At 40.3% G+C, this 26,878-nt stretch overlaps 1 protein-coding gene across 1 annotated transcript in view; it reads right to left on the reverse strand.

The window, feature by feature from the left end:
- The window catches only part of coch (coagulation factor C homolog, cochlin (Limulus polyphemus)), a 34,622-nt gene extending 23,473 nt beyond the window's left edge, over nucleotides 1-11,149 (reverse strand). Inside the window, exons 1-4 of the mRNA XM_063068298.1 lie at nucleotides 11,054-11,149; nucleotides 10,502-10,568; nucleotides 9,824-9,865; nucleotides 9,321-9,477 (exon numbers count right to left, since the gene is read on the reverse strand). Coding sequence (XP_062924368.1) covers nucleotides 9,321-9,477; nucleotides 9,824-9,865; nucleotides 10,502-10,535 — 233 coding nt within the window. The 5' untranslated portion in view covers nucleotides 10,536-10,568; nucleotides 11,054-11,149. The remainder of the gene's footprint in view (nucleotides 1-9,320; nucleotides 9,478-9,823; nucleotides 9,866-10,501; nucleotides 10,569-11,053) is intronic.
- Between the last annotated feature and the right edge of the window lie 15,729 nt (nucleotides 11,150-26,878).

Genomic DNA, 26,878 nt, shown 5'->3' on the forward strand with positions numbered 1-26,878 from the left:
TTCATCCAGTAAATAAAATTAGAATCAACAGCAGCATCAGAACTTGAAATAATAATTGCCATTTTCCATTTTTGCTGCCTGTTAATCTTTAAAAAGCGCATAGATATTACTGCAAGAATACGATTATTTCAATGACTGCGTCAGGTACCAGGGGAAGTGAAAGAGGGAATTTGTTTCCAGCACTGATGGCTTACTGTGGTTCAAGTAAATTCAGCATTGTATGTTATCTGCATCTGAGGTTATACCTGAGCAAAGTTATGAGAAGAGTTATGTTTTATTTATTCTTTGGACTTGAGAGGTTTAAGGTCAGCTGATAAAATCCAAACATCTGCAAGGCAGCAAGGATTGTGTATTTTATTATCCTATCTGAAATGCAGCACTCTCTTTCCTTACAGTGATCCATTCATTGACCTTTCTAGGAATTGGCAAATCTCCCCTGATGCAAGTATTGAATGTGAATGCCATTCAAATGTGGGGCACAAACATATTGCTGGTCGATTAAGTTCCTACAGAAATCAAAAGGCAGTGTATTTTGAAAGGAGTAAAAATCTTACATTTTGTATTAATTCACTCTTTAATTTGATAGCTGTTGCTGTAAATGTACATTCAAAATGGCCGATTGTCCAGTGGTTTCAAATCAACCAAGATATGGAAATCAGAACAGCAAAATGTAAATCCTGCTTTGCAATAATCAAACAATACGCTCATTCTCTTCCCTTTCTCAGTTTCTATTATATCCAAACGATGCTGAGATGTGAATCAGGATGTCAAATGCAAATCTGTGTCGCTGCAGTGTTGGGAAATGTGTTGTCGTATAACTTATTAGTTAATTCCTCCATACTTGATTGGTATAGGGGTTAAGGGTTACAGAGATAAGGTAGGAGAATTGGGTTGAGAGAAAAAAATCAGCCATGATAGAATAGTAACACACATACAATGCTGAAGGAACTCAGCAGTTGACACAGCATAAGTGGAGAGGAATAAAATGTTTCAGGCTGAGCCCATTCATCAGAACTGAATATTCAATCAGCCACGATTGAATGACAGAGCAGACTCTATGTGTCAAATGGTTCAACTCCGCTTGTGTAGCTTATGGTCATCCCAAGTAAGAGCAAGTTAAATGTCCTTCAATTTCAAATAATCTTTTCATCTGATTTACAAAATAACTTCTTAGTGCAATCATTCTCAGTTCACCATGGGCAGAAAATCTGCAACAACAAATGACTTGTTTGCTTAAACTTGTCCATATTTTGAGAAATAGACAAAAATTACTGCACTAGAATAATGTTACAAATAAATTAAGTCATAGAGTACACAGAAACAGGCCTTTAGCCCAACTAGTCCATTCCGAACCAAAATTCTGCTTAGTCCCATCAACTGGAATTTGGACAATGGCCCTCCATCCCCCTCTCATCCATGTACTTATACAAACTTCTCTTAAATGTTGAAATTGAATCTCTACCTGCCACGTTTGTTGACAGTTCGTTCTACACTCTTACCACTCTTGATACCTCCTAATGTTCCTCTCAATCATTTCATATTTTACTCTTAAACCATGAGGTCTGGTTCTAGTCTCACCCAACCTCAGTGGAAAAAGCCTGCTTGCATTTACCTAATCTTTTCTGCTCATAATTTTGTATACCTCTATCAAATCCCTCTCAACCTTCTATGTTCTAAGGAATACAGTTCTAACCTATTCAACCTCTCACTCTTACTTGGGTCCTCAAGTCCCAGCAATATCCTTGTAAGTTTTCTCTCTACTCTTTCAAACTGCACACAAAGCTCCAAATTCGGCCTCACCAGCATCTTATACAGCTTTAACAGAACATCCCAACTCATGTACTCAATGCTTTGATTTATGAAGGCCAACATGCCAAAAGCTCTCTTTATGACCCTATCTACCTGTGATGCCACTTTCAAGGGATTATGGATCTGTATCTGATTATAATTAAGATTATTGTTTTTGGGCTGTGAGCTGGTATCTGTTCCAACCACTATTGTTCATATTTGTTTTGGTTGAAATGTTGTGTTATATTTTGAACATTCCTATTTGATGATTTAAAACCAAAACAATTCCAATTTGTTGGATTGTAGACTTATTTGGCCTTCTGAATCTTGACTGCTTGCACTGTAATAACATAAATGGGCAACTCCTTTAATTAGTGGAGGCAATATGAGATGATATCCATTCTTGCAATCAACTGAACAATGGTAACTGGAATCAGTGGTAAATTATTTGATTGAGGCGCTCAAAATTCTCAAATAGAAGAATGTGAAAGGCAGATAAATACAGGCGTGTAGGTCATTGAAACTGGAATATAAAGGTTAGATTGAGTATGTTATTTGCAGACTGCTGAGAATAAGGAAAACTACTCACTGGATATGAATTTTTCAGCTCATATGCTATCATTTTGACATACTGTAAATGGACAATCCATGAAAAAAATTATTCCAGATGCCATATTGCCTTTTCTCAACTCCTAAAATTCATTCATCTATTCTCCTCCATGTTAGGTAAGGAGACAAAACAAATATTTGGATTTTATCTCCAGACTCTGATAAATAGAGTCAGAATATATATCACCCTGTTTTAAAATTATTTTTAACAGATTATTCCAAAGAGCTTAAAAGGGTGAAGATTCCTATTGTATCAAGGTCTAACTTCACATCGAATGTTCTGCAGGACACAAGATTTTTGTTATACTGAGGAATAGTTGTGATAACATCATTAATAAAAATACTGCAGTATTAGTTAACAATTTTGTTTTTAACTCTGTGGAACTAAAGTGAATATTTAATAAAATACTCACTCTCATTATTCCCTACATGCTATATATTAATTGCATAATGTCAATTAATTCCCCCCACCCCATTAATCAGCCTGCACTGTATTTTGTTGGCTTTTCTCTAAAGCAGAGCTTAAAGTCATTACTGGCATTACTTTGTTGTCCTCTTGATTTAAACATTCACTTTGAGAGAAGAGGAACCAGTTTAGAGATTTATTTTTCATTATTAAAAACAAATTTGACAGCCATATTGTCAATCAATTAGAAAGTCAGATCAAGGAAGTGGCCATTTCTACCATCAACAGAACACAGCTGAAAGGTTTCATGGACTGTAATTAGTTTAAAAAAAAACAAGCATATAAGATTTAAAATTTTAAAAGCAGAACATGCAGAAGTAAGAGTTTAGAGAGAACAACTGGGAGAGCAGAGATTTTGCAACAGTTAATTTCAAACCTATTGTAAGGTGTTACCATGCATGAGCCATATGATTTCGTTTCAGAAACTAAAAAATTAAAATCTTAACAAACCATTGTTAATTCATGGATCACTGGTGTTTCTTTATGTGCTATCTAATTAGCACATTTTAAATGAAGTAAAATATTTTTGCCTAATTGACACTGGATCTATAGAGCATTTGTAATCAAGATATATATTCAGTACAGGTCCTCCCCACATTACAAATACCTGACTTATGGACAGCCCATGTATATGAATGAGCATTCGGGAAACCAGTTGGATGGATAGGGATGGACTTCCCAGCTGCTGCAGGTCTACAAGTATCTCTGGCCAGGTGGGAATGCAGAATTTCCATGCCCTCTCCCCAATGCCTGCACCCCACCCTCCTAACCCCCATCCTATTCTCTGATCCAAGATGAAAGCACTGATGAGTCTAGCTTACTCGCTGATTCTGTAAGGCCAACTGACAGCCATTATTTCTACACCTGATCAATCTCCCATCATAGCCGTTTCTGTGGTCCTCTCCCCTACAATGTTGTTCAGTTACAACCTGTGAATTGTTTGTTGCTAACACTTATCAGGAATGGAGCCCTGTTGTAACCTAGGACTGTGAGGCAGCGGGAGTGCTTAAAAGAGAGAAGATTGTGAAGGTCGGTCATTTCTTTGGCAGTTGAATGGGGCACAACTGCGCAAGTGCGTGTAAGTCGGACTGTGAGGCAGCGGGAGTGTTTAAAAGAGAGAAAATTAGTGTAGTGGGAGACAGAGTAGGAAGGCTTTGGCTCCTGAGGCTTTGGCGAGCAGAGGCTGAGGAAGAGCTTCACTCCAAGTGAGGTAATGCTGGGTAATTTCCTTTAATAAATCTAATTACCTTAAGAGCAGGTAATGGAGGCGCAGTTAGGGCAGTTGAGTGCTCCGTTTGCAGTATGTGGGATGTCAGGGCGAGCACAATCATCCCTGATGACTACACCAGTAAAAGGCGTATCCAGCTGCAGCTCCTGACAAACCGAGTTAAGGAACTGGAGCTGGATGAACTTCGGATTATTCGGGAGGCAGAGGCAGGAATAAACAGGAGTTACAGGGAGATAGTCACCCCTAAGAGTCAGGAGACAGGTAGCTGGGTGACTGTCAGGAGAGGGAAAGGGAACAGACAGAATGAGTAGAGCACCCCTGTGGCCATTCCCACCAATAATAAGTATATCGTTTTGGATACTGTTGATGGGAATGACCTACCAGGGACAAGTTGCAGTGGTTACGTCTCTGGCACCAAGACGGGACCCTCAGCTCAGAAGGGAAGGAGGGAAAAGAGGAGAGCAGTAGTGATAGGGGATTCAATAGTTAGGGGGACAGATAAGAGGTTCTGTGGAAGAGATCGAGAATCTTGGATGGTCTGTTGTCTCCCTGGTGCCAAGGTCCGTGCAATCTTGGATCGAGTTCTCAGTATTCTCAAGAGGGAAGGTGAGCAGCCGGATGTCGTGGTCCATGTAGGGACCAATGACGTGGCTAGGAAGAGTGAGGAGGTCCTGAAAGGTGAGTTTAGGGAGTTAGGCGCCAAGTTAAAGGACAGGACCTCCAGGATAGCAATCTCAGGATTGCTACCAGTGCCACGTGCAGGCGGGTTTAGAAATAGTAAGATAGCACAGATCAACACATGGCTGAAGACATGGTGCAGGAGGGAGGGCTTCAGATTTACAGATAATTCGGCAGTTTTCCAGGGAAGGTGGGACCTGTTCCGGCAGGACGGTTTACATCTGAACTGGAGGGGGACAAATATTCTTGCAGGGAGGTTTGCTAGAGAGGCTCCAGTGGATTTAAACTAGATACAAGGGGGGAAGGGAACCAGAGTGTAGGAACAAATGTAGGGGAGAAGGAAGAAAAAGAAAATAGTAAAGTTGTTTGCACCGTTAGTGATAAACAGAGTAAGAGGTGGAAAATTTTCTTAAATGCATTTATTTTAATGATAGGAACATTATAAGAAAGGTGGATGAGCTTAAAGCATGGATTGATACCTGAAAGTATAATGTGGTAGCTATTAGTGAAACATGGTTACAGGAGGGGTGTGATTGGCAACTAAATATTCGTGGATTTCATTGCTTCAGGTGTGATAGAATCAGAGGGACAAGAGTGGGAGGTGTTGCATTGCTTGACAGAGAAAATATTACAGCGGTGCTCTGGCAGGATAGATTAGAGGGCTCGTCTAGGGAGGCTATTTGGGTGGAATTGTGGAATGGGAAAAGTGTAGTAACACTTATAGGGGTGTATTATAGACCACCAAATGGGGAGCAAGAATTGGAGGAGCAAATTTGTAAGGAGATAGCAGATATTTGTAGTAAGTACAAGGTTGTGATAGTGGGAGATTTTAATGTTCCACACATAGACTGGGAATCCCATACTGTAAAAGAGCTGGATGGTTTGGAGTTTGTAAAATGTGTGCAGGATAGTTTTTGCAGCGATACATAGAGGTACCAAATAGAAAAGGGGCAGTTTTGGATCTCCTGTCAGGGAATGAGATAGGTCAGGTGACAGAGGTATGTGTTGGGGAGCTCTTCAGGTTCAGTGATCACAATGCCATTAGTTTCAATATAATTATGGAGAAGGATAGGTCTGGACCCAGGGTTGAGATTTTTGATTGGAGAAAGGCTAACTTTAAGGAGATGCAAAAGGATTTAGAAGGAGTGGATTGGGACAATTTGTTTTATGGGAGGATGTAATAGAGAAATGGAGGTCATTTAAAGGTGAAATTTTGGGGGTACAGAATCTTTATGTTCCTGTTAGGTTGAAAGGAAAGATTAAAAGTTTGAGAGAGCCATGGTTTCCAAGGGATATTGGAAACTTGGTTCGGAAAAAGAGAGATATCTACAATAAATATAGGCAGCATGGAGTAAATGAGGTGCTCGAGGAATATAAAGAATGTAAAAAGAATCTTAAGAAAGAAATTAGAAAAGCTAGAAGATATGAGGTTGCTTTGGCAAGTAAGGTGAAAATAAATCCAAAGGGTTTCTACAGTTATATTAATAGCAAAAGGATAGTGAGGGATAAAATTTGTCCCTTAGAGAATCAGAGTGGACAGCTATGTGTGGAGCCAAAAGAGATGGGGGAGATTCTGAACAATTTCTTTTCTTCAGTGTTCACTAAGGAGAAAGATATTGAATTGTGTAAGGTAAGGGAAACAGGTAGGGAAGATATGGAAACTATGATGATTAAAGAAGAGGGAGTACTGGCGCTTTTAAGGAATATAAAAGTGGATAAGTCTCCGGGTCCTGACATGATATTCCCTAGGACCTTGAGGGAAGTTATAGCAGGGGCTCTGACAGAAATATTTCATTAGAAACGGGGATGATGCCGGAGGATTGGCATATTGCTCATGTTGTTCCATTGTTTAAAAAGGGTTCTAAGAGTAAACCTAGCAATTATCGGCCTGTGAGTTTGATGTCAGTGGTGGGTAAATTGATGGAAAGTATTCTTAGAGATGGTATATATAATTATCTGGATAGACACGGTCTGATTAGGAACAGTCAACATGGATTTGTGCGTGGAAGGTCATGTTTGACAAATCTTACTGAATTTTTTGAAGAGGTTACTAGGAAAGCTGACGAGGGTAAAGTGGTAGATGTTGTCTATATGGACTTCAGTAAGGCCTTTAACAATGTTCCACACGGAAGGTTAGTTAGGAAGGTTCAATCGTTAGGTATTAATATTGAAGTAGTAAAATGGATTCAGCAGTGGCTGGATGGGAGACGCCAGAGAGTAGTGGTGGATAACTGTTTGTCAGATTGGAGGCCGGTGACTAGTGGTGTGCCTTGGGGATCTGAACCAGGTCCAATGTTGTTTGTCATATATATTAATGATCTGGATGATGGGGTGGTAAATTGGATGAGTAAGTATGCAGATGATACTAAGATAGGTGGAGTTGTGGATGATGAAGTAGGTTTTCAAAGCTTGCAGAGAGATTTAGGCCAGTTAGAAGAGTGGGCTGAAAGATGGCAGATGGAGTTTAATGCTGATAAATGTGAGGTGCTACATTTTGGTAGGACTAATCAAAATAGGACATACATGGCAAATGGTAGGGCATTGAAGAATGCAGTAGAACAGAGGGATCTAGGAATAATGGTGCATAGTTCCCTGAAGTTGGAATGTTATGTGGATAGGGTGGTGAAGAAAGCTTTTGGTATGCTGGCCTTTATAAATCAGAGCATTGAGTATAGGAGTTGGGATGTAATGTTGAAATTGTACAAGGCATTGGTAAGGCCAAATTTGGAGTATTGTGTACAGTTCTGGTCACCGAATTGTAGGAAAGATGTCTACAAAATCGAGAGAGTACAGAGAAGATTTACTAGAATGTTACCTGGTTTTCAATCACCTAAGTTACAGAGAAAGGTTGAACAAGTTACTTCTTTATTCTTTGGAGCGTAGAAGGTTGAGGAGGGACTTGATAGAGGTATTTAAAATTATGAGGGGGATAGATAGAGTTGACGTGGATAGGCTTTTTCCATTGAGAGTGGAGGAGATTCAAACAAGAGGACATGAGTTAAGAGTTAAAGGGCAGAAGTTTAGGGGTAACATGAGGGGGAACTTCTTTACTCAGAGAGTGGTAGCTGTGTGGAACGAGCTTCCAGCAGAAGTGGCTGAGGCAGGTTCGATGTTGTCATTTAAAGTTAAATTGGATAGCTATATGGACAGGAAAGGAATGGAGGGTTATAGGCTGAGTGCAGGTCGGTGGGACTAGGTGAGAGTAAGCATGCGGCACGGACTAGAAGGGCCGAGATGGCCTGTTTCTGTGCTGTAATTGTTATATGGTTATAGGAACTATGGGTATCCTTCAAGAAATTAAGTCTTTCTTTAATCTAAGGATTTCTAAAATGATATATATCTTCAATTTAAAAGCTCATCTTTCTCTTCTGATCAGACCCATAACACCAAGTACAAATCCTACTAGTCATTTCTGCACCAGCTTCAGCACTTGGCTGTGTCCTGGTGGCCAGAAACATAGACAACTCCCAGTGCAAGTACTGATTATAAATTCACCTACTTTGCATTGTAGCATTTTGGCTGAGCAATTTAATATTCTACTTGATTTATATAGTGTGGACACTAAGTGTCTTATCAACTCAGACTCGAGATTTTCTTTTGCATTCTTTCCTAAGCCAATATGAGGAAGCATTGACCCCTGAACTTCATTTTGAGCTTGTATAATTTGTAGTGACCCTTTCAGTTTCAAACGTCACACAAAGATTAGTTGACTGTTTTTGAGCTGGTGCCAATGTTCATGAACACTAAGTTTTAGATCTTGCTGAATTTGGTGAAACAACAGTGCTTAAAGAGAGCCCTCTGTACAGATTAAGCCATTTCAACAGTGAGAGCTGTTCCCTTTTCAATGTTGGTTGGAGTTGGCTGCCACTTTAATGGGATCTCTGACACCCGGCAGTTATTATCAAGTTGGCTGAGAAGCTATTTACGTTACAGCAAACAAAGAAGAATGACTTTTACCTCATGAGTTTTTTTTAAACAAGGTATCACATAAAGATTTGATCCTATGGTGGAAATTGAAGAATAAGAAACAATATGATTTTATAAATATCAAGGTGGGGAGATATTATAATCCAAATACCCGAACTTTGGTTATGGCCCAGAGAGTGCATGGATGGTAAGTATGCCTTAGTATTAAGTTAGAACTCATTTGGACATTATGCAACAACACAACTCCAGGGTGCTTCACAGCAAGTAATTATCTGAGATATTATTTGATTCAATTGCTTCCTCCTGTTTATGATGTGGTAGGGAAATAAAAAACATTAAATGGTTTCTGTTAAAACTTAGATATGTAGAATTATTCTCATATTTTCACAATCATTGTAACTGCAACAACTTGCCCAACATTTCTTTGGATGCAGGAAAATGACTTGTTATTTGCATGATGCCATCTATACTGCCAAGTGATTGCTTGCGACTAGAGTGTTCATCAGCTGAGGTTCCAAAAGCCTTGGACATTTCTTAATACTGAATATTCATCACCCCCATGTGAATTTCTTTTGAGAACTTTGATTTCCTTTTAAAGTGTAAGCTTCATTGGGAAAATCTCACCTGTGAGCAGCAGCTGAGCAGATACTGGAGACAGAGGCATACACTCCAGTTCCCCAGACTTCATTCCGGGAAAAATCACAATTTGGTGGGCACAGCACATCCACCTGGCTCTCCCTGAAGGAACTACCTCTGCTGGAACACACGACTGAAACTGGCACTTGAAGAACAAAGCACACTCTGTAATACACCTCGGAAGAATGTTAATGTGCCATTAACAGAACCATCAATGCTACCCCATCAGAATGCTTTAGTAACTAAATCTTAATAGAGTCACAAAATGATATCAACAATCTACAGTGTTTCATATTAACACTGAGAGAAAAATAGACAATAAAAAGTAAATATGGTAGGATTTAAGGAAGCCATTACACATCTGTTGCATGGGATCTGTACAAATACACTTAATCTTGTTTCAATAAATCTATTAACTTCTAGTACAGAATTTTATAAATTTTATTTAAGACTTGGTTCTTGTCCAATAGATGTAGCTTTTACAATCATACCTGATCCTTGATCTGGTGCTGCTGAGGTAAATGTTAACGTTCCTGTATGCAAGAAAAGAAGAATCCTTTGTAACTCCAGGTTAATTCCTGACATAAATTTAAGAATCAGTCACATTAGTTGGAGAAAATGGAAATGTTGGCTTGCATAAGAAGTCAAATAAATGGCAGTCCAGCCCCAATAATTAAATTTACAACACACTCCAACAACCTTAACGTGAACATATTGGGAGCTTAATGAAAAGAACGAACGATGTGAGTTAATAACTTTTAATTTTCAGCTACTAGATATCAGGATCTCCTTTGTGCAAATCCTTGTAAATTCCAGGTTTTCTGGAGATATTTGTGTCTTTTACTCATCCGCAAGCGCAATTCAGCGGAGACTTCTGCTCTGTTCCATTCTAAAAGTACCGTATTTACATCAAATGGACGCAGAGCTCGGGAAAGCAAGGTGCACCGTTGGGTTGGATTTTAGTATTCGCCCAAAGCGTTCCCCAGTTCCCCAGTCTGTGCCTGTAACGCGCTATTTGGTGCCCCCGCCCCCCACACCCACCCCAGCTAGGCTGCAGGTGAGCTTTGCTGTCTCGGGTCATTTTGAGCATTTGAATCTCCTCTCCCAACCTGATGGAGTTCGCCGCCACTGACTAATTGCCGAGTTTCCATTGGGAATGAGGCACTTACCGAAAAAGACGATTGCCCTAGTTAGAACAAACATGGTAACAGCATCCAGAGTATTCCGATCCAAGAGCTACAGTCAATGATAAAAGCACACAAGATGAATATCACGGGCGTCAGGCTGTAACCACAAGGCGACCGACAATCCGCTTACGGCCGAATACTTGAAACAAAACCAACTGCAAAACAAGCAGCTTGGTTTAAGCCGCGTTAACAATGTACTGCTCAAAATGAACAGGTCAAAGCCCCTTTTCAACGATACAAGCTGAAGATGTACCCCCGGTGGCATCTCTAACCCTTTCGCCTAAACTCTCGGAAGAGTGGGGAAGATGCGCTTAATCAGGGCTTTACTTCAGCCCATGTTTTGTGATCTTATTGTCCAAACTTCAGTAACAACCGCTCCAGATATCTTAAGTATCCGGTATTGGATCAACATTAACGAATATCTCCATGTCCTGTCGTTTATTTACTGCCAATCCAATGTTAATAAGAGGTTCGACCCTTTTCTTCCCCACTGTCCCTTCATACCTCGTCCAGATTTCCACTCACTTCACCTACCGTTCGCTGAGGAAACGAGACGATCTTATGCTTCACTCGGTAGTTTTCTGTGCCGCCAGCGAAAGGCTCAAATCTCACCCTGAATCTCAACTTCTCCAATTCACCTAAATACGCCTGGTTGCGTCACGCCGAGGCGTTCCAGATGCGCAATTTTGCGGATCACTGTATATTTCGTATTTATATCTGGCACTCTGGCGGCAGAACGAGTTTTCAAATCTGGATTGGCACCGACTGACCGTAAATTAGAAGGGGGTGATCTACAAGGAAGAGAGAAGGAATCGGTCGACGATCCAGCCACAGATCACGGGGACCCGTTGTGGCAGCATCGCCGGAACGGGGACAATTCACCAGGACTGGGAAATTGATCGAAAGGGAAAAATCAAGAATTGAAACTATTAGTAGCTCAGGTAGCGTCTGTGGAAAAACACAGGCGTGAAAAATCAAACAAAAAAACTCCATAACCTGTCAGTTATGTTTGTCTCCGATTCAGGTGAATTTGCGTAACCTGAAAAGTAGCTTTTATTTCTTTCTTCATAGATAAGTATTTCCAACATTTTTGTGTTGTTTCAGATTTCCACCACGTCAAGTGTATTGCTTTAGGTTATCATCAGGACTATAGATTCTCTAGAGAAAGAAATAGCCTGGAATGGAAATTAATTAGAAGGGGAAAAAAATAGACCGGAACGAGAATTACTCAGAAGTGCAGATCACCGAAATTAAATTTATATTAATAATAATCAGAAATCATCAGACTGCAAACTCATCAAAGCCAGGAAACCAGTAACCACAAATACAGTTCCCTTCAATTCTAAAGTAACCAGAATAGTAATTAATTAGAAATGGAATTTGCCAGAACTGTGTCAGATCTAAAAACCCTAAGATTTCAACACAACCAGATATCAGAATCAAAGTCAGTAGCACCAAATCACTGGAACAGAAAGATACCAGACCCAGAAATTCATGAAAACTCAAAAATATCACACCTGAAAGTTGACAGAAATGGAAATCAACAAACCTGAAAGCCTTTTACTCAGAATGGAAATTAACGGTAAAGAAAATCATAAGTGATCATGAACACGACTGGAAATTGCCTAAGCTAAACAAAAGTCAGAACCAGAATTGACCAAGCATACAAACAAGAACCGAAAATAACCAAAGAACTGGAAATCACCAAGACCAGTTAGTCGTCCCCAAACTGGAAATCATTAAAACCAGAATACATCACAAATACATTCATAAGAAAATTGGAATATATTTCCACACTTTACACTGTATCTTTAGTAATAGATAATGAAAATGCCTAAATTTCTATTTTACATAATAACAATATATTTCACAATTAGGTATATTAAAAATCTGCATTTATATTGTACCTCTAACATGGGAGGATATCCTGTGACTCTTCACAGAAACAAACCTGAGTGTGGAAAGCAAAGAACACTCTGAGTATCACAAACTAAACTGTAATTCTTGAAATATATCATTAATCAGAATATGTTGCTGTGAAAGCACAATACTATAAATATCTCATTAGAGCTGTGAACAGGGAGGAATGTGACATCGGAGCAACACAGATATTTTACAAGTATATTTAAATAAGTTCATTTGCAAATCAGCTGGTGGGGGGAAGGGGGTAGCTAATATGTCATATTGATCGCAAACCTTTTACAGTACGTCCAAACTAAAGTCCTTCCCATATGATTTGCAAGAGCGAGTTGGGATTGTACACTTGGTTATAAACCAGTTTCCTATTCCAACAGAGAACATCCCTGCATCTTCTTCAGTGATTCTCTTGGAAAAGAAAATGTTGAGATGGTTCTCGTCCAGTCTGTAATGTTCTCATTTTTTTTGCAACATCGTTTCTCTGTTGCATTTACTTTCTTTAACGAAACAGTTAAATGAAATTTCTCAAATACAAAATGGTAGCACGGTCAGCTTTCATCTCCACTTGCTATCTACTATGAAATATGAACAATATGAAAGTGGTTATCAGAGGAAAATTAGACCTTAGAGCAGGGGTTCCCAACCCAACGTCCACAAACTCCTTGCTTAATGGTATTGGTCCATGTCATAAAGAACAGTTGGGAGGCTTTGCCTTAGAGGCTTGGCCGTTGTTCAACTGTACACTCTCCCAGCCATACAGTAATCAAGTGTGGTGCTAATGAGTACATGTAATTGTAGAAGCTTAAAGTCAGCCGAATATCCTTCAGCACTGGGCCACAGCACCTCCTGTGGATTTTCAGAAACTTGAAAAGCAGCAAGCAATTAAAAATTATGAACTGTCTGTAGAAATAAATCAGCAACTGACCAGAAATGCTTCCTTAAATAGCTCTGGTGGAGTGAGATGGAGAGTTGGGCCATTACTTTGCTCGAGGCATGGTTAGATGGGTAAAATTAAGAAAAGCCATTATCAAGAATGTGGGTTTAAAATGGCAGCATTGGTGTCAAACCCACCTCATTTGCTAATTGATGTCACCATGTTCTTGGACTGCACACTTCTCACATTGTCTTTTGAATCATCCTTTCCTCAAATATGCAAGGGCAAATTGGCCCTCATTTTGAAACCAAATGGCACTTGGGCACCCCCAGAATATATTCTATGGAACCAACGGATGCAATAAATATTTTAAAATAAACTCCAATTATTTACAAAACTCTGCTCTCTTTTGCACTGCACATTTTCATTTGTGAAAATTAATTGAGAATCTAGCTGATTACATCCAAGAATTAACAGTTTCTGTACTATTAAAAGTCTGGACAAGTACTGATGAACCAACTGACATTTCTGATTATTATCATAAACTCAGATGGAATGATTAAGAACACATACACTTGTATTCACAATTAGTTCTATAACAAACACAAACAAAACATCATTAATAAATCCTAAAATACCATAGAATATTTCATTATGAAACCCCTGCTTCCACAGATTGGAAGTGAAATTGGGCATGAAACTTAAAAGCTTAAAGGTGTTCTGATTCAATTTCCAGCCCATGTTTCTGCATATTTTTCAGCTTTGAAGTCACATTGACATTTGGTTTGGTGTCTAAACCAGATTTTAGTTCTGCTTTCAAGTCTGATCTCTTAGACGCAGGAATCTGAAGTACCAGGTACTTGTCAGCTTTATTTCCAAGCTCTGGTGCCTTCCTGTCCACACACAGATAACCAGATTTCATGGTGCCTGCATCATCCCTTTCCTTCAAGCAGTGGAACAGAGCTTGGACCTCCTTGCGAAACTTGGGGCTCATGCCAAAGTAAATGATGGGGTTATAGAAGCTGGCAGATTTGGCAAGAAGACATGCCAGTATGCTAGTGATTGCTGGTGTGCTGTACCCACATGCTGACCACATTGAGATGACAGCATAAGGGGACCAAGCCAGAATGAAGGCTGTACAAATTACAAAGGACACCTGTAAGGCAGAAAAAAATCAATTGTTACAACAATGGTTAAGACAGAGAATCAATTTTCTCAACTTCCCAGTTGTATTCTACATGAAGTTTCATTGCCTCTGTTTCACCCTTTCCACAAAAAGTCTGACTATATAGTCCTGACTGCATCTTGTGCTTTGTATTGCCAACTTTTTGCTATATATTTTGGATTCTACAATCTGATGCTAACCTGCCACTAATTAAATATTGAATCAATGCAGATAACAGTAAATGAAGCTCCAGATGTATGTTTGCTAAAGCATGGTAGCATAATTCAGACCATCATTTCAGCTTCAGCTGATCTTTGACCCTAGCTCATAACAATTCCTATATTGTAGCCTCCGTACATCTTCACAAAGCCCAGGTTTATTTTTGTAGAGTTACAACACGGAGTGGGCACTTCTGGCCCTTTGAGTCGAGCTCCCTGCAATCCCCCATTCTAATCCTAGCCTAGTCATGGGACAATTTACAGTGACCAGTCAACCTACCAACCGGTATGTCTCTTGACTGTGGGAGGAAACCAGAGCACCAGGAGGAAACCCATGGGTCAGGGGGAGAATGTAGAAACTCCTAACAGGCAGCAGCGGGAACGGAACCCAGGTTAATGGTACTGTAAAGCGTAGTGTTAACCACTACACTACCATGCCGCCCAAACGAACTTTGAAGGGAACTGATAGGAAAGATGGAGAGAAAGTATTTTTGTTGGCTGGGAGAAGAAACTACTTTGAGAAAGAGGAGTTAAAAGCTTCTGCATGTACAAGGTGGTTAAAACTCGCAAATGTTAATTTTTTCTGGGTCAATTGTTTGTTGAAATATGGGTCTGGAAGAATTTTAATAATCAAAGTCAACTCTTCAGCCACAGATCCACTGTCAATTCATTAAACACTGGAAGGTGCTTGTCAAACAAAGCTGCCAATGAGCTTGAGCAGGGCGCAGTCATGTATTTAGTAGAAGGTATTACAGAAATAAATACTCAGGCTATGGGCTTGGTGTCATTCAAGGGACTGCTTTGTCCTGAATAGTCATGCATTATTACAGCTTGTTTCAAGCAATTAGGAGTACTTTATCACAATGCTGACCTGTAATTTGTAGATAGGGGAAAGGCTATTGGGCATAAGGAGATGAGTCACATTGCAGAGAATACCCTCCTTCTGATCTGTATCAGCTGCCACATTATTTGTGTGACTCAATCAGATAATTTTTTTGAATTGAACATGAACGTCCTTCCAGGTAGTAAGTGAATCCGGAGACTGGGTTACTGGCGCTGAGCATGGATCATTGGTGCAGAGGGAAAGGAGGGGTGTGGTAGCGATAGGAGACTCAATAGTCAGGGGAACAGGCAGGAGATTCTGTAGACGTGAATGGGACACCCGAATGGTATGTTGCCTCCCAGGTGCCACGGTCAGGGTCATCTCAGATCGCATCCACAGCATTTTGGAGGGGAGGGAGAGCAGCCAGCTGTCTTGGTACATATTGGTACCTATGACATAGGAAGGAAAAGCAAAGAGGTCCTGGAAAGAGAATTTAGAGAGCTAGGCAGGAAGCTGAGAAGCAGGACCTCCAGGGAAATAATTTCTGGATTGCTGCCTGTGCCACGCACCACTGAGGGTAGAAACAGGATGATTTATCAGATTAATGCGTGGCTGAGAAGCTGGTGTAGGAGGCAGAGCTTCAGGTTCTTGGATCATTGGGATCTCTTCTGGGGGAGGTATGACCTGTTCAAAAGTGATGGGTTGCACCTGAACCTGAGGAGAACCAATATTCTCACAGGAAGGTTATTAGGTCTGTAGGGGAGGGTTTAAACTAATTTGGCGGGGGGGGGCGGTGGGAACTGGAATGAAAGAGCTCAGGATAGGATGGATGGTAAAACAGCAAAGATGGTGTGCAATCAGACTATCAGGAAGGGCAAGCAGATGATAGGACATTACTGCAGACAGCAGGGTGAGTAACAGTGCATTTGGGATACAGAATGAAAAAGGGTAGCAAATGCAATACTCAATGTGTTCCACCTCAATGCACGGAGTATAAGAAATAAGGTGGATGATCTTGTTGCACTATTACAGATTGCCGGGTATGATACTGTGGCCATCACTGAATCATGGCTGAAGGATGATTGTAGTTTGGAGCTGATTGTCCAGCGTTACACGTTGTATCAGAGGGACAGGAAGGAAGGCAGAGGGTGGTGTGGCTCTGCTGGTAAAGAATGGCATCAAGTCAGCAGAAAGGTGTGACATAGGATCGGAAAATGTTGAATCCTTGTGGGTTATGTTAAGAAATTGCAATGGTAAAAAGACCCTGATGGCAGTTATATGCAGGCCTTCCAACAGTAGTTGGGATGTGGACCACAGACTGCAACGGGAAATAGAAAAGGGATGTCAAAAGGGCAATGTTATGATAGTCATGGGAGATTACAGCATGCAGGTCGATTGGGAAAATCAGGCTGGTAGTGGATCTCAAGAGAGTGATAGCTCTTTAGAGCAGTTTGTCATTGAGCCTACTAGGGAATCAGCTATACTGGATTGGTGTTCTGTAATGAACCAGAGATGATTAGGAAGCTTAAGGTAAAATAACCCTAAAGAGGCAGTAATCACCATATGATTGAGTTCAATTTGATAGGGAGAAAGTAAAGTCTGATGTAGCAATATTTTAGTGGAGTAAAGGAAATTACAGCAATATGAGAGAGGAGTTGGCCAAAGTAAATTGGAAGGGGATGCTGGCAGGGATGACAGCAGAACAGCAATGGCATGAGTTTCTAGGAAAAATGAGGAAGTTGCAGGATAGATGTATCCCAGAAATGAAGATGTACTCAATGGCAAAATAGTACAGCCGTGACTAACAAAGGAAGTCAAAGCAAAAGAGAGGGCATACAACAAAGCGAAAATTAGTGGGTAGATAGAGGATTGGGAAGTTTTTTAAAATCTTAGAGAGCAATTAAAAGAATCATTTGGAGGGAAAAGATGAAATATGAAAGCAAGTTAGCAAACAATATCAAAGTGGATATCAAAAGCTTTTTCATATATGTAAAAAAAAAAGAGAGATGAGAGTGTATATAGGAGTGGTAGAAAATGATGCCAGAGAAATAACTGGGGGGCAAAGAGATGGCAGATGAACTAAATGAGTATTTTGCATCAGTCTTCACTGCAGAAGAAACTAACAGTGTGCCAGACGTTGGAGGGTGTGAGGGAAGAGAAGTGAGTGCAGTTACTATTACAAGGGAGAGGTTGCTCAAACCTGGAAGTCCTAAGGGTAAATAAGTCATCTAGACCAGATGAACTTCACCCTGGTATTCTGAAGGAGGTCGTGGTAGAGATTGTGGAGGCATTAGTAATGATCTTTCAAAAGTCATTGGACTTGGGCATGGTGCCAGAGACTGGGAAATTGCAAATGTCACTCCACTCTTTAAGAAAGGAGGAAGGCAGCAGAAAGGAATTATAGACCAGTTAGCCTGACCTCAGTGGTTGGGAAGATGTTGGAGTCAATTGGTAAGGATGAGATTATGGAGTACTTGGTGACACAGGACAAGATTGGGCAAAGTAAGCATGGCTTCCTTAAGGGAAAATCTTGCCTGACAAACCTGTTGGAATTCTTTGAGAGATTACAAGTAGGATAGATAAAGGGAGGTTGTATACTTTGGAGATTCAGAAGGCCATTGACAAGATGCCACACATGAAGTAGCTTACCAAGTTAAGAGCCCACGGTATTACAGGAAAGTTACTGGCATAGTTAGAGCATTGACTGATTAGTAGGAGGCAGTGAGTGGGAATAAAAGGATCCTTTTCTGGTTGGCTGCAAGTGACTAGTGGTATTCTGCAGGGGTCGGTGTTGGGACTGCTTCTTTTAATGATGTGTATCAATAATTTAGATGATGAAATAAATGGCTTTGTTGCCATGTTATGCAGATGATACAAAGATTAGTGGAGGGGCAGGTAGTGTTCAGGAAGCAGGTAAGGCTGCAGAAGACTTAGATTAGGAGAATGGGCAAGAAAGTGTCAATGTTGGAAAATGCATGGTCATGCACTTGGGTTGTAGAAATAAATGTGCAGGCTATTTTCTACGTGGGGATAAAGTCCAAAAATCTGAGATGCAAAGGGACTTGGGATTCCTTGTGCAGAACAGCCTAAAGAGGTAGAGTTGGTGGTGAGGAAGGTAAATGCAATTCTAACATTAATTTCAAGAGGTCTAGTATATAAGAGCAGGAATGTGATGTTGAGGCTTTATAAGGCATTGGTGAGGCTTCACCCTGAGCATTGTGAACAGTATTGAGCTCCTCATCAAAGAAATAATGAGCTGGCATTGGAGAAGGCTCAGAGGAGGTTCTCAAGGATGATTCCAAGGATGAAAGGGTTATCATACGAGGGATGTTTGATGGCTTTGGATCTACACTTGCTAGAATTTAGAATGATGAGGAGGGATCTTTTTGAAACTTTTCAAATGTTGAAATGCTTAGATAGTGTAGGTGTGGAAAGGATGTTTCCCATGATGGAAGAGTCTAGGTCAAGAGGGCACAGCCTCAGGATAGAGGGGTGTCCATTTAAAACAGAGAAGCAGAGAAATTTCTTTAGCCAGAGGATGGTGAATTTGTGGAATTTCTTACTACAGGCAGCTGTGAAGGCCAAGTCATTGGGTGTATTTAAGGCAGAGAATGATAAGTTCTTGATTGGACAGGATACCAAAGGTTACAGGGAGAAGGCCAGGGAGTGAGGCTGAGGAGGGGATTAAAAGAATCAGCCATGATTGAATGGCGGAGCAGACTCAATGGGTAAAATGGCCTAATTATACTCCTATGTCTCATGATCTTACGGAATCAGGATGGTTGTTAGCTTGTAGGGTGCAATGGCTTAAAACAGCATTCATGTAACTTCCAAGAATCACTTGGTTCCGGCGTGGGACCGGAGAACTGGAAGATTGCAAAAGTCACTCCACTCCTTAAGAAGGGAAGAAGGCAAAAGATAGGAAATTATAGGCCAGTTAGCCTAACCTCAGTGGCTGGAAAAGTGTTGGAACCTATTATTAAGGATGAAGTTTCAAGGTACTTGGAGACCAATGATAAAATAAGTCAAAGTCAGCATGGTTTCTGCAAAGGGAAATCTTGCCTGACAAATCTGTTAGTTCTTTGAAGAAGTAACAAGCTGGATGGACAAAGGAGAGGCAGTGGATGTCATTATTTGAATTTTCAGAAGGCTTTTGATAAGGCGCCACACATGAGGCTGCTTAACAAGATAAAATCCTATGGTGTTACAGGAAAGATACTGGCATGGATAGTGGAATGGCTGACAGGCAGGAGGCAGCGAGTAGGAATAAAAGGGGACTTTTCTGGTTGACTGCCGGTGACGTGTGGTGTTCCTCAGGGGTCAGTATTGGGACCACTACTTTTCACATTGTTTGCCAGTGATTTGGATAATGGAATTGATGGCTTTGTGGCAAAGCCTGTGGATGATACCAAGATAGGTGGAGTGGTAGGTAGTGCTGAGGAAGCAATGTGTTTGCAGCAGGACTCAGACAAATTGGAAGAATGGACAAATAAGTGGCAGATGGAATACAGTGTTGGGAAATGTATGAAAATGCATGTTGGTAAAAAGAGCAGTAGTGTAGACTATTATCTAAATGGGGAGAAGGTTCAAACATCAGAGGTGCAGAAGAACTTAGGAGTCCTCGTGCAAGACTCCCAGAAGGTTAATTTACAGGTTGAGTCTGTGTAAAGAAGGCAAATGCAATGTTGGCATTTATTTCAAGGGGAATAGAATATAAAAGCAAGGAGATAATGCTGAGCCTTTATAAGACACTAGTCAGGCCACACTTGGAGTATTGTCAACAGTTTTGGGCCCCATATTTCAGAAAAGATGTGTTGTCATTGGAGAGAGTCCAGAGGAGGTTCACTGGAATTTAGAAGAATGCGTTGGGATCTTATTGAAACCTACCAAACGTTGAAAGGACTAGATACGGTGGATGTGGAAAGGGTGTTTCCTGTGGTGGGGTATCCAGAACTAAAGGGCACAGTCTCAAAATAGGGGGGTGAGCTTTTAGAACAGAGGTAAGGATGATTTTTTTTAAAAGCCAGAGAGTAGTAAATCAGTAGAATGCTCTGCCACAGACTGTGGTGGAGGCCATCCGTTAAGGTGGAAGTTGATCGTTTCCTGATTGGTTAGGGCATCAAAGGAGATGGCGGGAATGCAGATGTATGGGGTTGAGTGGGATCCAGGATCAGACAGGATGGAATGGTGGAGCAGACTCGATGGGCTGAATGGCCTAATTCTGCTCCTATGTCTTATGGTCTTATGGTACAATCAAGAGACATATTTACTACTAACATTAATCTCGCTGGCTGGGAGAAGTAACAAAATCAGGTAAGATTTCGCTTTCATAAATTGGCCAGAAAATTGATAACTGTGACTATAATCTACCAATAATTATGTTATTCTGATCACACCTGAGTATTAATATCTACTATTTTTAATTTCACTAGAGGCTGGTACTGCGATGTTCTAATTTTACTTGTTATTAGATCTTTACCTCACAGTCAGATTCTATCCTGATATTCTCTATTCTGTTCATTTCCAGGCAATTTTAATCAAGCTCTCCTCCACTCGACTTCATCAGCAGTTACATAGTCATCATAATTCCCTTACTTTCGCAACATCAGTTCTTACTCGTGTTATTTCGCGTTCCACTTGGCGTTGCCGCATGCTGACGTCACCTCCTCTGGCACACTTGTGACTGTGCCTGACCATTTTTATTATGGACACGTATGAAAAAATCATGATTGAAACGGGCAGGAAGAAGCAGCAGAGGAATATGCCAATAACATACGATTTGTAGGCAAGGGAGAAGGTGGTCTGAATCCAGTCGATTTCACAAGTGCCGTACATGCGATCTGTAACAGGTCAGTGTCGAGCATAATGATCAATAAAAACCAATATGTATCCATACTGATAATTTCCATCATACACAGGGCATTTATTATGAAATTCAGATTTTGAAGGTTTTTAATTTTAGCAGCAATAACTTCTGAATTTTTAGGATTTTTGAGTATTATGTAACACTGGTCAGAACATGCAAGACTTACATCAAAACATAGAAACAGAAGGCAGCCATTTAGGCCCTTATACCTAAGAACAAAGACCCTCACACTCTTCTGTCCACTATGTTTTATGCAAGTGACATAATGCACTCTCCTTTTTGTGCCGCAGTAAGTTCATCTACCACCTTGCACTCAGAAGTTTTAGTTCATACAGTGCAGTTCCTTTGATCCTGGCAGCCTCCTAATGGCCACTTTAAATAATGCTCACAGTGAGGGAGAGATGCTTTATTCCTTTTGCCAAGGTCAAGTTTGGCATGCATGGCTAATGTGCTGCACTTGCTGAATTCACTGGGACCAACAGGGGAGGACTGGCTTTAATACAGAAACATGCAAGGTCTGATGTCTCCAGCCGCGCACTCTACTTCTGGCATCCAGACACAGTGTCCTCAGTTCAAAATAGAATTGGCCAAATTAATTTTATTAAAATGAATGTTTTACCTAAATTTATATATCTCTTTCAGGTGTTACCCATTTTTATTCCTAAATCCTTTTTTGACTCTCTGGACTCTATTTTATCCTCCTAGATATGGAAAAATAATCGTCCGCGACTGAATAAAGTCCATTTCCAGAAAGTTAAAAAAAATGGAGGTTTAGCTTTACCAATTTTAGGTTTTATTGCTGGGCAACTAATATATGGAATCTCATGTTTTGGTTATACTACATTAATCACGAGGACTGTCCCCGGTGGGTTTCTTTAGAAGCTAACTCGGTTAATAAGTTTTCTATTATCTCCCTTTTGGGATCTTCACTTCTTTTATCCTTAAGTAAGATAACTGAAAATGTGGTAGTCAAACATACTTTGAGGATTTGGTTACAATGTAGAGAACACTTTGATTTATTGAGATTCTCCCTTTCCAGTTCCATTTTTTAAAATTATTTTTTTAAGCCCTGAAACTGATGTAGTTTTTAAACAACAGGAAAGAATGGGCATTACATGTTTTTGGGATCTGTTTGTGGGAAGAAGTCTTTCTTCGTTTGAACAATTGTCAACTAAATATAGTTTAGCAAAAACCCATTTTTTTCAGTACTTACAAATTGGAGATTTTCTGCGATCTCAATTATATACATTTCCTAATAGTCCTGATAAGAACATATTAGATGTAATTCTTACTATGAATCCATTCTATAATGGTTCAATATCCAATATTTATGATATGTTGTTGGGAATGAGAAATGATTCTTTAGACAAAATTAAAAATCTTTGGGAACAAGATTTACAGACCTCAATTTCTGAAGAAACTTGGAATGAGATTTTTAAATTGGTTAATACTTCATTGTTATGTGTTCATCATTCCCTCCTACAATTTAAAGTGGTTCATAGGGCTTATATGACCAAGAATAAATTATCTCGTTTTTAAAGAGATATCTCCCTACTGTGATAGGTGTAACAATGGAGAAGCTTCACTTATTAATATGTTTTGGACATGTCCAAGTCTTGGAAAATATTGGAAGGAAGTATTCCAAATTTTTTCTGTACTCTTTAAAGAGTAATCCTTTGACTGCCCTATTTGGTATTGTTGGAAGGAAAGATACCACCTTGAAGACATCTGATCTGCATATTCTGGCTTTTATCTCTCTTATGGCTAAGAGGGCACTTTTGTTTAAATGGAAAGATGCTGTTCCACCTAACGATGCTCAGTGGTTATGGGATGTTATGGCATGCCTAAATTTAGAAAAGATTCATTGTTCAATTTCTGAATCTAACCGCAATTTTCAAAATTTGTGGGGCCGTTTTTAAATTATTTTCATGATCTTTGACTTCTTGTTAAAGTACAGAAGTTGGTTAATAGTATATTTTATTATCTGATAAGTGTTTTTTTCCCTTTTTTTTCCTCAAAATTTCCCCAAACAGCTTCAACTTTGGTAGTGGGTGTAGATTTTTTTAAAAAATAAAATTGTTTATATTCTGTTACGTACCCCGTAACTGGGTTGCCAAACCAGCAGAAATGGATCACTCAGTTGGAGTCTGGAGTACTAGAACTAAGAAAGTTTTATTAAAGAAACAAGCAACACAGTAATCGAAAGGATAATAAATGCAACAGTTCAGTGATGATAAACACACATGTGCACAGCATTAAGATAACAGCATCAATCAAGCTCTATCGTTGTCTAGGGGTAAATGACCAATTTCAAAATGACTCAAAGTTCAGTCCAGTTAGTAGTTCAGTTCGCAGTAATCGTTGCCATGGCGATGGACAAGGTGGGGGAAGAGAGACATAGAATAGGAACAACTGATCATTCAGAACGGCTTCACTCACAGACCAGCAAGATGGCTCACAGACCAGCGAGATGGCTCACAAACAGCTTTTGGGCGGGTCCTTGGTGATGTCACCTGAGGTCACCGACTGTGACCCCTCCTCCAGATGCGGTCGATCCTCTGCAGTGAACCCGGCACCCAGGCAAGGGCGGACACACACCGGGTTCCCGCTGATCGTACCTTTCCACCCTTGTCGTTGTCTGGCACTTCTCACCCACTCGTGAGAGGCGCACCGCTTCCAGGGTCTTGTTACCTCGGGTGGCGTGTGTGTCTGTCTTCGCGAACCTGTCCCTTTTTATCCCCCTGCTGGGGTATCGCCTGTCCATCACTTCAAACAGTTCAGGGTACAAAGGGGGGAGCCGCTCCAGACAGCTCTCTCTCCCACATCCCTTCATTACACATCTCCAGACGCTGCTCCATTGTTCCTTATCTCTCCTTCCCCTGAGGGCAGGTGGCAGACCAACTGCTGATGCCACTGATGCTAGCCCAGGCCAGCAAACATCTTAATTTTATGTGTATTCTCGTAACAATTCTAATATACAAATTAATCTAATCTATATGAATATAGAGTAAGGAGTTCGTTAATGTGATTCAATATACTGTATCTGGTATTATTATTTTTTTTCTTTTGTTTTATAATATATATTCTCTTGAACTCTGTACTCTTCTATATAAAAATCAATAAAAATATTGGAAAAGAAGCTGCTAGGAGTACCTTATACTAATTCACTGATACAATTCATAGCTGGATTTGAGGGCAAGTTGGCACCAATAATATAGATACATCAGGTCCACACAGCTCTTATGATCTATTGGAGAAGTTGAGAACATTTTTCCATCTTTTATAACATAGAACTCTACAGCCCACAATGTTGTGTCAAACCAAATAAATAAATAAATAATCAAATGGCCAGATAAACTAGTCTTTCATCTCAATATCCCTCTATTTTCCTCACATTCATGTGGCTATCTAAATGCTTGTTAAAAGTCACTGTCTCTCCTACCACTCCAGCCAGTGCATTCCAGACACCCACCACTCTCTGTGCAAAAAAACTTGCCTCTCAGAAAACCTTTAAAGTTACCTCTCATCTTAAGTGCATGCTCTCTAGTATTAGACATTTCACCCCTGGGAAAGAGATACTGTGTCCACTCTGTATATCAAATCTCCCCTCAGCCTCTGTCACTCCAGAGAAACAAGCCAATTTTGTCTAAACTCCCATGATAGCACATGTCCTCTAATCCAGGTAGGGTCCTGGTAAACCTCTTCTGCACCCTCTCCAAAGCCTTGGTATCCTACCTATAATGGGGTGACCAGAACTGTACGCAATACCAAAGACACAGCCTAACCAGTTTTTAAAAACTGCACCATGATTTCCCGACTTTTTAACTCGATACCTTGACAAATAAAAGCAAGCACTCCATAGCCTTCTTAACCACCACATCAACCTGTGTAGCCACTTTCAGAGAACTATGGACTTGGACCCCAAGGTCCCTCTGCTCATCAACACTGTTAAGGTCTTACGTTTGATCTACCAAGGTGCAACTCTTCACATTTGGCCGGATTAAACTCTGCCGTTTCTCCACCCATACATGCAACAGATCTATCTCCCACTGTATTCTGTGCCAGTCATTTACGCTATCCACAACAGCACCTATCTTTGTATCATCCGCAAACATCATACACCCATCTACATTTTCATCCAGGTTATTTATATACATCACAAGCAGCAGAGCTCCCAGTACAAATTCTTGTGGAACACCACTTATCACTGAACTCCAGATGGAGTAAGTCCCATTGAAAACTACTCTGTCTTCTATGGGCAAGCCAGTTCTGTATCCAGACTGGCCAGTTCACCATGGATCTCTTGCATCTTAATTTTCAGGATGTAGCTCCCATGAGGGACCTTGTTAAACACCTTACTAAGATCTATGTAGACAACATCCACAGTTCTACCCTCATCAATCATCCTTATCACCTTGTCAAAAGCTCAACCAAGTTAATAGGACACGACTTGCCCTGCACAAAGCCATGCTGGCTCTCCCTAAGTAGGCCATGGTTTTCCAAATGTTCATAAATCCTATCCCTAAGAGTTCTACCACTGAGGCTCACAAGTATATAGTTTCCAGGGTTATCCCTGAATCTGTTCTTGTACAATGGAAGAAGATTAGCTACCTGACAGTCCTCCAGGACCTTGCCTGTGGCTAGGTACAAAGGTATTTGTCAAGGCCCCAGGAATTTCTTCACTTGTCTCTCAACAACATGGGGTATATCCTATCAGATCTTGGGGATCTATCCACCTTAATGTTCTTTAAGAGATCCAACACTACCTCATCCTTTACTTTCAAATACCTTAGCATATTAATACTCTCAGCACAGATCTTCCTATCCTCAGTAAATAATGATATAAAGTACTTGTTAAAGACCTCACCAACATTCTCCTCAACCAAGCAAATTTTCTCTCCTTTATCCTTGAGTTGTCCTACCCTTTCCTTAGTTATCTTCTTGTTCTTGATGTATGTATAGAATGCCTTTGGATTCTCTTCAATCCTACTTGCCAAGGATTTCTCATGGCTGATTCTGGCTTTCCTATTTCCTTTCTTAAGTTTTTTTTCTGGCTTGTTTATAATCTTCAAGGGCTCTGTTTGTTCCTAGCTTTCTAAGCTTTACATTCTTTTTCTTCTTGACTAAATAATGAAACCCATTACACATTTTATGGAAGTCCAAAGCATACACAATAAAATCACGCTAAAAACCTTTACATAACAACGTCATCACGCCAGACCAGCCTCTTAAATTGAAACCCCCAACTCAACGACAGTGGTTGTGAATTTCTCTCAATTATGTTACCCTAAACATGTGAAACACAAAGGTTTCAGAGAGAAGGCACAGGTAAGAACAGGTAAGCGTTTTAAAAAATTGTTCTGTAAATCCTTAGTCCAGAATTGGCAGAATAGTCAATGTGGTGGAACATTCTTCCTGTGAGATGTGGGATATCAGGGTATCTAACACCTCCCTGATGACTACATCTGCAGGAAGAGAATCCAATGTCATCTGACT

The sequence above is a fragment of the Mobula hypostoma genome, chromosome 1, assembly GCF_963921235.1.
Source record: "Mobula hypostoma chromosome 1, sMobHyp1.1, whole genome shotgun sequence".
In the NCBI taxonomy this organism is placed as follows: Eukaryota; Metazoa; Chordata; class Chondrichthyes; order Myliobatiformes; family Myliobatidae; genus Mobula; species Mobula hypostoma.